This window comes from Osmia lignaria, chromosome 4, assembly GCF_051020975.1.
Source record: "Osmia lignaria lignaria isolate PbOS001 chromosome 4, iyOsmLign1, whole genome shotgun sequence".
Classification (NCBI taxonomy): Eukaryota; Metazoa; Arthropoda; class Insecta; order Hymenoptera; family Megachilidae; genus Osmia; species Osmia lignaria.
In genome coordinates, this window is record NC_135035.1 from 7,758,939 (window position 1) to 7,776,640 (window position 17,702).

General features: G+C 39.4%; 3 protein-coding genes across 11 annotated transcripts in view; 2 read left to right on the plus strand and 1 right to left on the minus strand.

The window, feature by feature from the left end:
* The window catches only part of LOC117603569 (zwei Ig domain protein zig-8), a 119,262-nt gene that overhangs the window by 80,183 nt on the left and 21,377 nt on the right, over nt 1-17,702 (minus strand). The window lies entirely within an intron of this gene.
* LOC117603563 (uncharacterized) lies at nt 8,639-12,622 on the plus strand. Of its 4 annotated transcripts, none has more exons than XM_076688081.1 (6): nt 8,639-8,800; nt 10,511-10,767; nt 10,891-11,160; nt 11,236-11,369; nt 11,440-11,605; nt 11,682-12,621. In XM_076688081.1, the coding sequence occupies exons 2-6, from the start codon at nt 10,513-10,515 to the stop codon at nt 12,078-12,080; spliced, it is 1,224 nt and encodes a 407-aa protein (XP_076544196.1). In that variant the 5' UTR covers nt 8,639-8,800; nt 10,511-10,512; the 3' UTR covers nt 12,081-12,621. The 4 variants fall into 4 exon arrangements, with proteins under 4 accessions (XP_076544196.1, XP_076544195.1, XP_076544198.1 ...); XM_076688080.1 differs by having other exon boundaries at nt 8,711-8,863; nt 11,682-12,622; XM_076688083.1 differs by lacking the exon at nt 8,639-8,800 and adding an exon at nt 8,821-8,842 and having other exon boundaries at nt 11,682-12,622.
* On the plus strand, nt 13,635-17,096 carry LOC117603562 (uncharacterized). Of its 2 annotated transcripts, none has more exons than XM_034322883.2 (6): nt 13,635-13,795; nt 14,474-14,730; nt 14,859-15,128; nt 15,203-15,336; nt 15,407-15,572; nt 15,649-17,096. In XM_034322883.2, exons 2-6 carry the CDS (start codon nt 14,476-14,478, stop codon nt 16,045-16,047), a joined length of 1,224 nt encoding a protein of 407 aa, XP_034178774.2. In that variant the 5' UTR covers nt 13,635-13,795; nt 14,474-14,475; the 3' UTR covers nt 16,048-17,096. The 2 variants fall into 2 exon arrangements, with proteins under 2 accessions (XP_034178774.2, XP_034178775.2); XM_034322884.2 differs by lacking the exon at nt 13,635-13,795 and adding an exon at nt 14,155-14,297.

Sequence of the window (17,702 nt, forward strand, 5' to 3'; positions counted from 1 at the left end):
ATTACGTGACACAAAGAAACAGCTCGGAAGGGTGGAACAAAGTGTCATTAAATTGCTGCTCGAACACGGTTATTACGGCGGATCCTCCCGTTTCGCGCCACGTAGCTCCGATTTCTCTGAACGGTAGCAATTAATATTCTAATCGCGCGCTCGCTACGGGCCCTTCCGTAATCGTTCGAGTCGCGAAAATCCTCGGCGCCGGAAGTTGCGAGACAAGGAACAGATTAAAGCCGTTTAAGCTGCGCGAGGATATCAGAAGATCAGGGGACCGTTGGAAAATCTCCCAGCGACGAAAGCACGGAGCTTTAATCCCTTGGCTCGTGTCGCTGCTTCTTAATTACAGTAGAAAATTTCGCGCCGGCTATAATTTCGACCGGCTAACTTGGATGATCGAAAAGTTCTCGCTGAACGTAAACGATATTTATCCCGGTTTCGGAAAGAGCCACGGGCGCCAATAAAGCTTCGTTCCCGTAACAACGCTCGGCGATTTCACCCTGGTTGCTTTAACATCTACAAAAGCGTTCGCTCGGCTACGGTTTAACGATACTCCTTTGCTAGCTTTCCCCGTACGATCAACCGTTCATCGTTCGAGGGAACTATGCAAATGCCCGGCCACGATGCAGCTAACTCCGGATACAAAGACCGAGCAAACTGGGAAATTTCCAGCTCGTTTTGTTTAGCGCGTTACACGTTTAGAAGGATCCTTTTCCGTTTCGATAGAAAATACACCGGATAAACTGAAAAGATAACGGTATCGTCCTCGGGGGACTAAAGATTCTCGCTTGAATCATTATCGAGCCCATTAAGCTTCGGTAAAGTCAGCGCAACGATGACTTGTGTGTACTTATCGCAATTCCAACTATCTAAATAATTGCCCAGCGTCATCAAAAGCGACCGGACAGACTCAGTATTGTGTTTGATCTTCGGTATTTGCCAGGTAACGACAGACGGGCGTTGCATTGTTCCACGTTGGCCGGATTAATCATAACGGGGGCGGTAAAAGCTCGGCAGGAATTAATGTCCAGGATCAGGGGAGACGTCCGGTTTTCCACGGGACCGGAATCGATAACGAGGCCAAACGAAACCGGATGCCAGCCTCGAGCCGGGTATTAATCATAGGTATCTTGTGTAATCTCACGAATTTCGGCGTTGCATTGGAACAGCGTAGGTAGGGTAAGAGGAATATTCCTGGCGTCATCTTCAGCTAGACTTGGCCTGATTATATCCTATCCCACCGTGGTGGACCATGAGCTAATGCACCGGCAGCGATTTATGATATTCCCTGTTAACTGCAGAACTCATTTAACGCGGTACCGAGCAAGAGGAACAGCGAGCAAAACCAACTACGTCCCTCGGGGATGTAGTTTTTGGCGCGTTCAAGACAGAAACGCTTCATCATGTTTCGAATAAATTAAACTTTCCGGAAAAACTAGATCGCGTCCTATTTCCCTTTCCATTCGGATCGAGATAGAGATTCTAGTTTGATTTTCTTTTTTCCCGATAGAAAGGAATCACTCGACTTCAAAGATGAGTCGAAAGTAGAAAGCAACGGATCGAAGAGGATTCAGATAGGATTCCTGGAATCAGGACGTAAGCGTTTAAGCTTCTTCCAGGTGGTAAGATCAACGTACCGAAACACGTTCACAGGCGATCCCGACCGCACTTTTCATCCTTATACTTGAAACCTTCCATTAATATTTAGATGTCAAGACTCGTAGATATAGAAGAGCCTTTCAACATCATCCCCCTCGAAAAAGCTTCTATATATCACAGACACGATTAATTTTTTTAAATCTACCGCATTAGCACGGATAATTTCCCAGAATAGTTTCGAAGAATAACAACGGTGAAATGAAATTTATTTCTATAATTTCGAATGCAATAGAGAACAACGATGTTTCCAATTTATATCTGCAATTATTCTAGAGCGATCGTGTTTTACCAGGGAACGCACTACAGTCATTACGGTTTAATTATGATAATTGTAGTAAAACATATTGCCAGATGCGGCGCGGTTCGTATCGAATAGTCCCTTGACGATTATTAGGTTCTTCATTAATTTCGTTGTCTATCTGTCACGAAACAATACACGACAGTACGTGGCACACAAGCGGAAACTCATTACCATGTAAATTCCTCTCGTATACGGTTTAATTGCGCGAGCGAAAATAAACAGATGTTCAAAAATCATTCGAACGAACGATGAGTAAGCAGCCGCGTTGTTAACAAAAGAAGAGCGATAATTTCTGCATCGATCACAATAACGCTGTTTAACTATAAATCATAAAAATTTACAATTCGAACCTGTCGTATCACGGCGCTGATTATTTTCCACGGGATTACGTAAACGTTCCCGACACGCCAATCCCATTATTTCCGGCAACGAGCAATCAATGACTAGGAATTAAGTTCGCGAACCGTGAGTAGCCATATTTTTGCCGTACAACGAATGATGTATAATTTCCCGACAAACAATTTGCAAAAATATGCCGTAACGTTCGAAGCTTCATCCTTTTCATTATCAAGAGTTCCGATTTCATTCAGAGGCGACACCATTTCCGGGATCGGGAATAGAGATTTCGTTGCTGGGGTTTCGAAGCGTGATTCGACTTCCCAATTCGATAGCTATCGGCCATTTATTTAGCTCTCCCCTAATAAATTCGATTGTGTATAAAGTGATCTCGTCGACACGCGTCTCTGGTATTTCCTCTAAAATAAAACAATCAAACAAAATCTCCACCGTTAATTAAATCAACAAGTTTCCTCACTAACGACCAAAGTGTTGTAATTATTCTACATTATTAACCGATCATATTTCCATCAACTTTTTGTTTTGCCATAAATTACAAAACCGAACGTAAACGACTTCATGGAAAACCCGGTAGCTTATCAACGTCAAAGAGAAACGCAGTTTCAAGGATATAAAGCATACCAAGCGATAAGAAGTAATTACTTTGTTTTCACGATCGCTGGAAACCATATTAATTTCATTAGTATATCAGAAACGAGCGCACCTGGGTAAATTCAAACCCGATAATTAATTATTGTTATCGGTACCATTGCTTTTCAGCAATTGCATCCGTCGAATAAACGGAACGCGGGTTTCCCGGGCGTTGAGGATGAAATAGAGAATGACCATTTTAAGTCGCGATTATGATGATCGTTTCCTGGAAACCGTAAAATTCTTTCGGAACGATTCAACGTCCCTGTTCATGGTCGACGATCAGTGATAATAATTGCTCGAGCATCGCAACGTTATCGTCTTCCAATAACCAAGATGGGAAACACTCACGCCAAAAGTCACCTACTCGGTTCGAGGACTCGTCGCGAACATGATTTCGCGAACTTCTTAACGGCGTCGAGTGGTCGTCAAGCCAAGTCCACTTTGCCGATCATAATCTCACTGCCTTGGGTCTTGGAATACGCGAAATCGCGAGGAACGATCAAATACCCATGACGAAGCATTTTCATATGAGCTCTGTCTATTTTGGGATTTCTGAGCAAAATAATAATTTGCTGATGTTAATAATGTCCACTTCAGTCAAATTTACAGAACAGACAGACTGGTATTCATAATTTTCAATTTCCTCTCAACAGTAACGTATGCGAAGATTTCATCAGGAATTTTTTCAATTTAACAAGAAATTTCATTTCCAGGAAATAATTAGCATTCGTTTCAAATCATACAGGTAAATTGCGCCATGAAACTAGGTAAAACCGGTTTCGTTCGTTGAGAAAAAGATCAAGATGATTTCACCTTCTGTCACTATAGAATCCATCACCTTCCAGTTAAATAACAGCAAATCATTATAGGTGCTTACAAAATTTAATTATTGTCACCTTGTTGCATATTCTTATAACATAGTACGCAATAAATGAGATAGCCTTATCAGTCAACAACTTCATCGAAATTTACTTTCTGTTATTCATTATACCTTCTTCCATCTGTTGTTGTTAAATTTATCTCAAAAATTCAGTTGTCACCATCTTGTTTCATATAATTATGACACAATAAGTAATAACTGAGATAAGCTTGTGGAAAAACATCGATACAAAAGGGGAGGAGTCACGAAAATCAGCTTCGCGATCGTAATTAATCATCGAGCACCCTATATGGTTACATTGCAGTCATGTAACCAATTGCCTTCTCTGCTTATACCCCGATACGATATCGCGTTGCAATCTAACGGCGCTATTGATAAGAATTTCTGACAAACATGTTACGGGTTGCAATTTCTCCGGCAAGATACACGGGCTGATAAGCATCATAAAGGAATTTGCGAGCTCCAACGCGAAATTGAGTAGCTAGGAGAATGAGCCAGCCCTCTTCCGCTCCAATGTTCGTTTACCAGCAACGGCTGGAAAATTTTGCCCGCCAGACTAGGGTGATTGGATTAAGTTCCCGAAGAAGGGAGGAGCGACGATAACGAAAGTAATCGGGTTCTTTAAATAGAAAACAAGAAAATCGGAGTAATTTCTCGTTAAAATAAGAGAACGTTAGAAAATTTTCATTAGTACTCTTCATTAGAACAATAAGAAACGTATCTTCCATAAGTCAGCGGAATAATTCTTGCGTGCACAATTATTATCTAAGGAGTATTAAATTTGAACGAGGCGATTAATGTCCAGAGTCTTTTGTTCCGACATTACGTAAGAATCTTGGTAAACAATGAACGAAACGTAACTTTGGACTTGATTTCTGAACCCATGGAGCTAAATCCATAACAGAGTGCTAATTGTGCTAAATCAAAAATGGATTATCAGCAGACCATAATATCTAGATTATCTTATTTCGGAATTAATACAAATTGAGGGCCGTTATAAATGTGTTAAATTCCTCTGTCACTGCAAATACCAACTAAACGTTGAACTAAAAAATTATTCCAAATTTCCATCGTTCTTCAAACACGATATTCGAACAGCAGTCGTAAAAGATTGCTCCTGCTCGTCTTTGTCGTTCTCGAACGAGGAGCAAACGTCCGGGAGGGGAGTCAACAGCCAGGTGAACAAGGACAAGAAAATGGAGGGATGAAAGTCGGAGGTTTGCCCGGAGGATGAGACGAGCAAGAGGGTAGAAACGTAGTAACGACTGTATTCAAGGGAAGTGTTCGCAATCGAGCGCATTTTGCAACGACTTAGCGGCAACTTCAATTGATATTTGAACGTGAAAACCGTGCCAGTCGATTCGCGAATCGAATTGCAACGCTCAGCGTCTTCGGATCTTCTACGGTCCGACGAGATCCCGATAACAGTAAAAGTTTATACGCATGCAATTACCGCGTATTGGGTGGAGAGTTACAAATATCAGGAATTGATGTTACTCTTCGTTTATACAGCCTTTGAATGGTTCGATATTCCTGGACGAGTCTTTCGGGAACGCTTCGTTTTTATACCCTCTAATGGATTCTGCATTACTTTCCAACCGAGAAAGAACAATGTCAATTACTGTACAGTCGAGTTTTCAGCCACGCCTCTTTAGAGTACTTGATCAAAGAATACGCTGAAATTTTCGTATCCACCGTATCGCAGTTGTTTTTACCATTCCTCAATTATGAACGAGTGAAAATAAATTCGTTGAAAGTCGATTCTCATCGAACGTATCGATAAAGTCTCTTCTCCGGTGCGTTTCGGAAATTGCATCGTATATTCCGGTAGTTTAAAGCATCATTCAATGGCCATACGGCGATATCGGCAAAACGAAACGATTGTAAATTAACTCGAGTGTACAGCAATATAATTTTTCATTGCGCAATTGCTCGATAATTCAACGGATCGCGCGTATCAATGCTTACTGATCGTAAATTGCGATATTTTCTTTCTCTAACGTAGATCGATTATATTAGATTAGATATATTGAACACCATTGATAATGAAAACCTCAAAGCTTTGGATCATTTTATTTTTATTAATATTTCAAAATTTTCACGATATTATTGTTCCACGAGCAATAATACATTCCGGAAGTTTTAATTGAAATATTTATCATCCCTCAATGGACGAGCTTATTTGAACGCCATAGATCCGAGGAGAATAGCGACTGCTCCGCAGAATTCAACTTCGACCGTAACAAGAATTGCTCCAATTTCAATTCCATCTTTCAATAATAAATCACCGGAGTCGAACAGATGAAAAGATTTACATACACGCATCTTGTACATACGCGATGAAGGTCGATACGTGCTCTGCCTCATAGTGAAACTTCGTAACGTATTACATAATGATACAATCATCCTATGACGTGATAGGTGTAGTCTCGCAGCAAATACGCGTGAAAAAATGCATATCATACTGCAAATATTGACGAGTCAATTAGAGTAGGATTCCTGAGTAGACTGTAAAAGGCGCCTGATAATTAACTACAACGAGAATTTATCCTCATGATGTAAATCTTTTGGAAAGATTGTAAATTACTAAACAATGTATCTGAAAAAACAACTTTTAATGGTCCTGGAACTATAAAGTTTCTTAAAACCTCGTAAATCTTCTTCAGAACACTGATAATAATTCAGACAGGAAACTTCGTAAACGAACAAATAACGCATTTCGAGAAGAATTCAATTTTAGAATGTAAATGGAACTTTCAACACGCAGGCTGTTGGATTGACACGACCGGAAACGATCGTCGAATAACGTAATTGAAAACTGGTGGGCAGAGCCGTTTGATCGGTCGATGTAAATAAATCAGCGGGTTGTGACTGGTACGAGGCAGAACTCTAGAATTACACAGGATAGTGTAATTTTGGTCACGCGTCTATTAACGATTCAGGACAATCAGATGCATCTAGCGTAGTCCTTATCGAAAGAAGAAGAAAGTGTAATTTTCTATTCCGTTTCAATAACATTATCATTATGATATAATTCCAAAAAATATAGGAAAGTCAGTCTGACATCATACTTTTCAAGTCTTATACAATGTGTTGCACGATAGTGAATTGAACTTGACCTTTCTTCATCGCAACTTGATACCCCAGCTCGTTTAACCTTGTAACTAACAGCGAAGTCAATTCAGTGACTTGCTGTTTTTATTAACTTAAGTCGCCTTGAATTTGAATATTCTTGAGTAATAGAAGATTCTTCGATCAATAGCGATGCTAAATTACAGATTGAACGATCAATTTTCCTCTAGAAATTATTTCTAAAGTATAATGAGGTTGATTAAAATTAATGTGAACCAATTGGATAACGTTTTTTTATAACCCTTAATTGGTGATATAACATTTATGTTATCTAATAGGTGACATTGAGTCAATTAGATAATAAACACACGCGATCTCTAAAACAGCTTAACTTGTTAACTTGAAGATACAATGGCTGGTCGGAATCATCAGTTGAGGGTTAAAATTCGAAAACTGCTCCCACTTCCACTGAATTCCCTTCCAACCTTCGTTTACCTGGCCATAAATCTCCCGCGGTTCTAAATTGAATCGACCTCTACGCGTGATTACTTATCAACGCCAGCGGCAATGATCTCATCGGCTATCAAACCACGCACACGAAAGCAATTGAGCGGGAGAATATGTTGGCCAAGTATCGTGAAAAATGCATTGTCATCCTCGTGGCTAAATAAAAGTCCAGTATATCAGATAATACGAATACGCTTGACAATTAATTGTTACGAAACATTGAATAATAACAATAATCTAGACAGTAGACTTGCAATTATTTAGCAAGGTTCGGTCGACTTGACTCAACCATAGCAAGGTCAGACTCGTGACAATATTTCCAAGTTACGTAAAAACATCAAGTTCATGTACGAGAGTCAGAGACATGACGCGGCTACACGAGCCGGTGTTAATGATGAACGCTTGTAAAATGACGCGTCGTTCTTTGATACCAGCCGCGTAATTAGCCTCCGCGTTGGCTAGAATTAGTAGCCTCTGCATAGCTGCATGGCGATTTGTGTCGAACACCAACCTCGTTTTACCATCGCGTTAAACGATGATTTCACAGGAAACAACTATCTGTTCATTAACCCTTCAGTAATCGTTTCAACGAGCACATATTTTTATAAAATATTTTCCTTTTGTGCTAGGGAGAAATTTAAAAAAAGATGGAAGCAGGAAGCAATCGAGCTTCTTATCTTATCTTTGTTTTGCTGTATTTCATATTATTTATCAAATTTTGCAAGTGAAGCTACCAACAACTTGAAAATTTTTTTATACTCGTCTATCGAAACGAGTTCTGATTGCGAAAGATAAAAATTCTTGCACATCATCCGATTGAAATTCCATGCACTAACAGGGCAAACCATCGACAGGACAATTGAAATTCCTTCTAGATTACAATCACATTATTGTTATCACGCCACGTGCCTAGTGTTTCCATAGCATACAGAAGACTCTTATCACAATTATCATTCAACTATTTACACTGCAGAGTGTATATTTGACTTGCCAAAAATTACTATTATCTTCTCTCTGTCGTTTAATTTATGTCGAGACGATTTTGTCTACAGTTTCCTTTGATATCATACACAATTGTTAAACTGTTTGTGATTTTCTAAAGTATATTATCTTTCGCGTGTACAAAGAATCATTAAGACAGTCTTTAGATCGCGTAGTCATCCGAGATTCTCTATGAAATTAATATGGCAACGATGAACGGGGAAATTAAGTGTTGGCTGATTGTTAACGATAGATGACGTTCGAGGTCCGGACGCTTCTGATTGAAGCATAAATAATGTGTGGAAGTTCGTATAAAACGTGACAAGACGGTTCCTTGTGCCTCACTCCGTATCAAATACCCACGGAGGCCTAGTGAAGTGAAACAGTAGGTGAGAACATCTTTGAAACGTCTGCAGGTCAGTGAAGCTTCGAGTGTTTCGTTTATTTATTTACAAAATGTGCGTCTCCTTCGTAAATGGGTGAGAAATTTTTATCTGAACATGAGGATATTTTTTAAAATATCGTGGTGATTTAATGTGGTTGTGTTGGAAACGACAGCGACTTATTTGCAATTCGGAAACACAAAATAAGAGCATTCTCGTGATCAAATAATTTTATCGCACCGAAAGCGTGCAACGCGAAGGTAAAGCGAGGATAATTTATTCCCTGATCTAATTTACAGATATTATTATTCATTACCGATAAGTTATTAATTTACAGTAATTTGGTGAATTGGGTCATTCATATTTTTAAAATATTTTTATTAAAGTCTATTGCATTTATTCCTTTCACTATCAAAGGAATGACGATGAAGAAAAATGACCTCGCAATGCTCCGGTTAGCTCATAATTTACGTGACGCATTTGACCCACTACTGTGATTAACTTATCAGTATAACTCCTATCAGTAATGATTACGAGTCATTAGATGTACATAAAGGTCAATCATTTCTGAGAGTACATTAGAACGTGTTGTATCTTATTTAAAACCAAAGTATTGCATCGATAATATTACTAAATTAGCATTAATACCATCTATAATTAGATTGCGTCTCGCGGCATTAGAATTTCCACACGCATAAAATAGCCATACATCACGGTCCGTCAACGATCTAACTGAGCCGAAATAAATGGAATCATTAATCTCGTCTACCCTAATTTGCCGGTCATAGAACTGTGCTTCAGCAACCCGTTATTTTTGGACACTTCCAAGCTTGAAGCCAAACTTCAATTAATAGAGCAAATAATTAGGTGTCAACCCTATCCACCATTTAGTCCATCGAAAGAGCAAATAATAAAGCGAGTAGTTAATAGAATACGAAAACTAGGCAAAGTATAAAAATAGGGTAGGCAAGTAAATGGTTATTTCTAGATTTTAAACTAGGTTGAAACTTAAAACACTGTTAGAGCTATTATCTCTTATTATGTCTTAGAGCTATTAAATTCGAAAAAGCATGATACAAGATAACAGTTAAATGACCTCAATTTCCACGTTTCTCTGGACAAACACAATTTATTACATGTTTCATTTTCAATATCCGTATACGACTTGATAACCTCGATACGGAGGCAACTGTAGCTAATAAACTTTCGAAGGAGTGATAGAAAGCAGTCGTGACACGTGAATGTCCTCTTTATTAGCTTATAAGATCCACGAGCCTCGTAGATGCAAAGCTTCCGTCTTTCTAGATTCTTTTTGATTCAACAACGCGTTCTTTGTTCGCGACGCGATTCGTGGCTCGTCGTAAATTTCTTTAAAATATCGCGGCTCGATCGAGCACGATGGAATCTCGAAGGGTGAAACGTGCTGCATCGCGAACACGGGGAGGAACCAAGAAAGAGAAAGAGAGAACGAAATGAAAAGGAGCCTCTTCGTTCCATTACGCTTCTAATTGAAACAGCTCGATCTCGAACCCGAGAAACGTTCTCGGTGAATATCGAGAATGAAAGAGAAAGAGCGAGTTAGGAGAGCTAGAGAAAGAAATAGGAACGAAAGGAAAGCATGATAAATCTCGCCGTGAACAATAAGTTACTGTAAAGAATCGTTTTCGTGTTTCCTGACGCGCCGGGAAGAACAATGATTTGTCGAAGAAAATTCTCCAATTCCAATTCCGATTCCAATTTCAGAAATGGCCGTAGAAGTACCACCATGGCTGAACATCGACTACACCAAGAGGATACTGCGACTAGCAGAGGAGGACAATACCTTGCAGGTGACCAATATATTTACCAAAGCGGCCACAGACAAGGGCGACAACTATACCAGCGACATGTTCAGGGTGACGGTGGAGTTCACCCGTAATGAAAGGGAGAATAAGGTGGCCGAGAAAAAGTCGATAATCTTCAAACTTGAACCACTCGAGGAAGGTGCCCGACGAGACCTGGTACATTTGTGTCTAATCATTTTCTTTCATGCTGCTGACCCTTTTCACATTCGCAATGTTTGCACACATTATTTAAGCTTCGACAACCCCATTTAAAACAGGTGTTTCCGAATGTTTCTTAAGGTCAGTAAAATTGAACTCTTCGACACGGAAATCTCTGTCCTAACCGACACCGTGAAGAAAATGAATCACATGTTGGAACCTGAGGAACGTCTCAGCGCGAAAGTTTATCACGTACGAATGGAACCACCGTTGTGTTTGATCCTGGAGGATCTTTCTGTTCATGGCTTTCGAATGGCCGATCGTCAACTTGGTCTCGACATGGATCACGCGTTAATGGCTCTTAGAGGAATGGCTAGGTTTCATGCTGCGTCGGTCGCTTTGTGCGAAAAGGTAAGGATCGTTTCATGAAAAGGATCGATAGAAAGTAAATTATACGTTTGCGATTAATTTGGATCGTAATTACAGGAACCGAAATACAAGGAGCGGTATAGAAAAGGTTTGTTCAGTATGGAGTATCCAAAGGAGATGCATATTTTTATAACCGGCACTTTGACAGCGATGGCGGATGAAGTGGAGACATGGCCAGAATTTGGAAAACCGTAAGATTGACGAAACGATTAATTCCTTGAGAATACTTCTAAAAACACGGTTAAATTTTGAAACTTACAGCTATGCGGATAAACTTAGGGCGTTTATACCTAATTCATATCGAAAAGGCGCCGAAGCTATCGCACGTAAGGAAAACGAGTTCAACGTGATAAATCATGGGGATTGTTGGGTGAACAACATGTTGTTCCGGTATGATGACAATGGAAAACCCATTCAACATATTTTCGTAAGTGAATTAAGCTTCAAATTTTAGAAAAACAATAACGACTGTTATTAACGAACCCTTCTAATTGGTATTGCAGGTAGACTTTCAGCTATGTTTATACAGTTCACCTGCGGTTGATCTACATTATTTTGCGGCTACTAGCTTAAGCGAAGAAGTTTATAAACATAGGAGAGGCTTATTGCTCGAGGAGTACTTGAAAACGTTAACAAGTGTCATGAAGAACCTTGGTTGTAAAACATCACCGCCCACCATGGACGAACTGCAGAGGACTCTGAAAGAACGGGAGACGTACGAATTTATCTCTTCGGTCGTTATCTTACCAATGATACTGTTAGACAAGGAAAACGTAGCGTCTTTCAACGAACTAATGGATGGGGATTGCAAAGTTAACCCTGGTATGAAGTCAAAGGTCTTCCGGAAGGTGATGAGCAGAAGATTGCCAAAATACATGGAAATGGGCTTACTCGACCCGTGAGCCTTTTAATGTGTTTTAACACGCTCGCTGTCGTGTCGTAATTAAACAATGGCGATGGAGCACGCGATATCGAGTGAGCAGCAGTGGGCGTGTTATAGAAAGATTTTCGAGAATCGAATTGAATGAGAAGCGATGTCAATTACGTACTCGAGTTTACGTGAGTAGAGGCTGTGTTGAATTGTGATCGATTAGCTCGTTTCAACTCGATAATGAGTTCGTCGTGATAGTAAGATACATTGTAATCTGTTCTTTATCGTCTTTCCTTGAAGCCGAACGGTTTAACCAAAGTTCAAATGTTTTTTGTAAATCACTTAGACTTAATAATGACGAGAAAGGGTTTAGAAGGTACACACTTAGATTAATTGTTTTTGGAAGTCCACAAGTCGATAGTACAAACTGAGCGATAAAATAATGTCACCAAATATGCATAAATAACAAAGTATTATTTTAGATGTAAATAATAGATTTTTGTTGTTAATCATGCTACTATTTTGGTAGTGCTCGAACATTGTTACACGTTATACAATGAAAAAGAAATAAAAAAATTGAAGATGAATGAAAATATACCAAGTGTACTCATGTAACTCCTGATCCTACCAAAAAAAAGAAAGGGGAACAATTCTAGTACGCTATAATTCATTAGGTAAATTACGAAAGAACTATACGCGTCCCCTTTTTTTCTCCCATTACTCATGCTGTCATTGAAACAATCATCGTGTCATGTCGGTACCAATGTTTAGAATGAATACGATAGAAATATATATTTGACTCAACTGTGTACAGTTGTTCACGTGTATGAACTGAAGAGTGCTTTCGAAGTAATATGATCAGAGCCTTGACGGATACTTAACTCAAATCTCAATGTCCTGTTCCTCGTTTCTACCCTTTCTCTCCAGAGTCTTACGAACGGTCAGCAAGGAGGCGCAGAGAGGTAGTCCAGCGAGGGAGGTGTTAACGGAAGTGAGCAATTAGCAAACATTTGGAATTTAACTAATGGCCGTAGGCTGAACGGTTCAGCAAATCATCTCGCTGGACATTGCCCAAGTAAGCGAGTTGAAAACCTAGCAGCCGCGATGCACGTGGGAGTCATGTAGTTAGAAGGATCGGTTGTACGACTGATGTCGACTCTCGACTGAAACGATTATTTCACAGTACTGTTTTCATAAAATGCTTACGAATGCTCGTCAGACCATCGACAGGACAATTGTAATTCCTACTGGATTACAGTATTATCATTGTTATCACGCCACGTGCCTAGTGATTCCATAGCATACAGAAGACACTTATCACAATTATCATTCAACTATTTGCACTGCAGAAAACTTATCTGACTTTCTAATAATTACTATTATCTTATCTCTGTCGTTTAATTTATCACGAGATGATTTTATCTACAGTTTGATTTGATATGATACTTTTTTATTTTATTTTTCGAATCATCAAAAAACCATTAAAATAGTCTTTAGATCGCGTAGTAATGCGGTAACCTCTATGAAATCAGTATGGCAACGATGAACGAGAATATCAAGTGTTGACTGATTGTTAACGATAGATGACGTTCGAGATCCGGACGCTTCTGATTGGAGCATAAATAATGTGTGGAGGTTCGTATAAAACGTGACAAGGCGATTCATTCTGCCCCACACCATACCAAAGAGCCACGGAGGTCTAGTGAAGTGAAATAGTAAGTGGGAACATCTATGATACAACTGCAGGTCAGTGAAGCTTCGTGCGTTTCATTTATTCATTTACAAAATGTGCGTGTCCTTCGTAAATGGGTGAGAAATTTTTATCTGAACGTGAAGATTTTTTTAAAAATAATTTACGTGGTTGTGTTGAAAACGACAGTGATTTATTTGCAATTCGAAAACACAAAATAAGGGCATTCTCGTGATCGAATAATTTCTAATGAAAACAATTTCATCGCTGTGAAAGCGTGAGGCGCGAGGGAAAAACGAGGGTGATTTATTCTTTGATTTAATTTACAGATATTATAACTGATTACCGATAAATTAATAATTTATCAGTAATTTGGTAAATTCATTCATGTTTTTAAAATATTTCGAAGTGTTGTAAGTGAGTCAGGGCAGTATTGCTTGAGGAAGCGAAAGTGCGTATGTGTGAGTGTGCGTTAATCAGGGCGATCGAGTGCGATCGCGGTAATCACGCATGAAGCAGCTGGACTTAATGCTGCGCAGGGGACTCATCGTACTGACGGTCAGAATAGCAAAACGTCTTTACTACTCGCTACAGTTGTGTAAAATATACATTTGTCTCTGCTACTTGTGAAAAATATAAGTTACATAAGTTTTGATATTTCCTGACGCACCGGGAAGAACGATAATGATTTGTCGAAGAAATTTCTCCAATTGTAATTCCGATTCCTATTTCAGAAATGGCCGGAGAAGTACTACCATGGCTAAACATCGACTACATCAAGAGGATAATGCGACTAGCAGAGAACGACAATACCTTGCAGGTGACCAATATATCTACCAAAGCGGCCACGGACAAGGGCGACAACTATGCCAGCGACATGATGAGGGTGATGGTGGAGTTCACCCGTAATAAAGGGGACAAACTGGTGACCGAGAAGAAGTCGATGATCCTCAAACTTGAACCACTCGAAGAAGGTGCTCGCCGAGATCTGGTACATTTGTGTTTAATCATTTTCTCTGTCCTTCGTGCTGCTCCCTTTTTCACATTCGCAATGTTTGCACGTATTATTAGAGCTTCGACAACACCTTTTACAACAGGTCTTTCTGAATGTTTCTCAAGATCAGTAAAATTGGAGTCTTCGACACGGAGATCTCTGCTCTAACCGAAGCCGTGAAGAAAATGAATCACATGTTGGGACCTGAGGAACGTCTCTGCGCGAAAGTTTATCACGTACGAATGGAACCACCGTTGTGTTTGATCCTGGAGGATCTTTCTGTTCTTGGTTTTCGTATGGCCGATCGTCAACTTGGTCTCGACATGGATCACGCGTTAATGGCTCTTAGAGGAATAGCTAGGTTTCATGCTGCGTCGGTCGCATTGTGCGAAAAGGTAAGGATCATTCCATAAAAAGAAACGATAGAACGTAAATTTTACGTTTGCGATAATTTGCATCGTTATTACAGGAACCGAAATACAAAGAGCAGTATAGAAAAGGTTTGTTCAGTATGGAGTATCCAGAGGAGATGCACGTTTACATACCCGACACTCTAACAGGGATGGCGGATGAAGTGGAGAAATGGCCAGGATTTGGAAAAGCGTAAGATTAACGATCCGATTAATTTCTTTGGAAAACTTCTAAAAACACTGTTAAATTTTGAAATTTACAGCTATGCGGATAAAGTTAGGGTGTTTGCATCTAATTCATATCGAATAGGCGGCGAAGCTATAGCGCGTAAGGACAACGAGTTCAATGTGATCAATCATGGGGATTGTTGGGTGAACAACATGTTGTTCCGGTATGATGACAATGGAAAACCCATTCAGCATATTTTCGTAAGTGAATTGAATTTCAAATTTTAGAAAAACAATAACGACTGTCATTAACGAACCCTTCTAATTGGTATTGCAGGTAGACTTTCAGCTATGTTTATACAGTTCACCTGCGGTTGATCTACATTACTTTATGGCTACCAGCTTAAGCGAAGAAGTTTACAAACATAGGAGTGGCTTGTTACTGGAGGAGTACTTGAAAGAGTTGACAAGTGTCATGAAGAAACTTGGGTGTAAAACATCACCACCCACCAAAGACGAATTGCAGAGGATCCTGAAAGAACGACAGACGTACGAATTGATAGCTTCGGCCATGGTCTTGCCAATAATACTCTTAGACAAAGATAACGCAGTGGATGTCAATAAACTATTGCAAGAGGGTTTCAAAGATAACCATGGTCTGAAGTCAGAAGCCTTCCGGAAGGTGATGAGCAAAAGATTGCCCAGATACATGGAAATGGGCTTACTCGACCAGTGAGTCTTATAATATGTTTTAACACGCTCGATGTTCTGTCGATGATGTCAATTAAACGTTAGCGATGGAACACGCGATATCGAGTGAACGGCAGTGGGTGTGTTAAAGAGAGATTTTCGAGAATCTAATTCAATGAGAAGTGATGTCAATTACGTACTCGAATATACGTGGGTAGAGGCTGTGTTGAATTGTGATCAATTCAAATGTTTTTTGTAAATCACTTAGACTTAATAATGACGAAAAAGAGCTTAGAAGGTACACGCTTAGATTATTTTCTTTTGTAAGTCCGCAACTCAATGGTACAAATTGAGCGACAAAATAATGTCACCTAACATGCAGAATTAACAAAGTATTATTTTGGATGGAAATAAAAGATTTTTGTTGTTAATCGTGCTACGATTTTGAAAGTGCTCGAACATTGTTACACGTTACACAATGAAAAAAAAATAAAAAAATTGAAGATCAATGAAAATAAACCAAGCGTACTCATGTAACTCGTGATCCTATTAAAAAAAGAAAGGGGAACAATTCTAGTACGCTATAATTCACTAGGTAAATTACGAATGAACTGTACGTGTCCCCTTTTTCTCTCCCATTACTCATGCTGTCCTTGAAACAATCATCAGTTCGTGTTGGCACCAATGTTTAGAATGAATACGATAAAGATATATATTTGACTCAACTGTGTGTAGTTGTTCACGTGTATGAACTGAAGAATGCTTACTAAGTAATCTGATCGGAGCCTTGATGGATACTTAACTCAAACCTCAATGTCCTTTCCCTCGTTTCTACCCTTTCACTCCAGAATCTTACAAACGATCAGTAAGGAGACGCAGAGAGGTAGTCCAGTGAAGGAAGTGTTGACGTAAATGAGCAATTAGCAAACGTTTAGAGTTTAACTAATGGCCATAGGCTCAACGGTTCAGCAAATCATCTTGCTGGACATTGCCCCTGTAAGCTAGCTGAAAACCCAGCAGCCGCGATGCACGTGGGAGTCATAATGTTAGAATAATCGGTTGTACGACTGATGTAGCCTCTCGACTGATACGACTATTTCGTAGTACTGTTTTCGAATAAAAAAATAAAATAAAATATACACATCGAATTGAGTATCCTCCTCCTTTTCGAAGTCTAATAATATAATGCTTAGGAATTATCGGCAGACCATCGCCAGGACAATTGAAATTCCTTCTAGATTACAATCTCATCATTGTTATTACGCCACGTGTCTAGCGCTTCCATAGCATGCAGAAGACCTCTTATCACAATTATCATTCAACTATTTGCACTGCAGAGTGTATATTTGACTTAAAAAAAATTACTATTATCTTCTCTCTGTCGTTTAATTTATCTTGAAACGATTTTATCTATAGTTTTAATTAATATGATACACAATTGTTAAGCTGCCTGCGAGCTCCTAAGGTATTTTATTTTTTGAGTCAAGAAAAAATCATTAAGATAGTCATTAGATCGCGTAGTTATCCGATAACATCTATGAAATCAGTATGGCAACGATTAACGAGGATATCAAGTGTTGGCTGATTGTTAACCATAGATGACGTTCGAGATCCGGACGCTTTTGATTGGGGCATAAAAAATGTGTGGAAGTTCGTATAAAACGTGACAAGGCGATACATTCTGCCTCACTCCGTACCGAA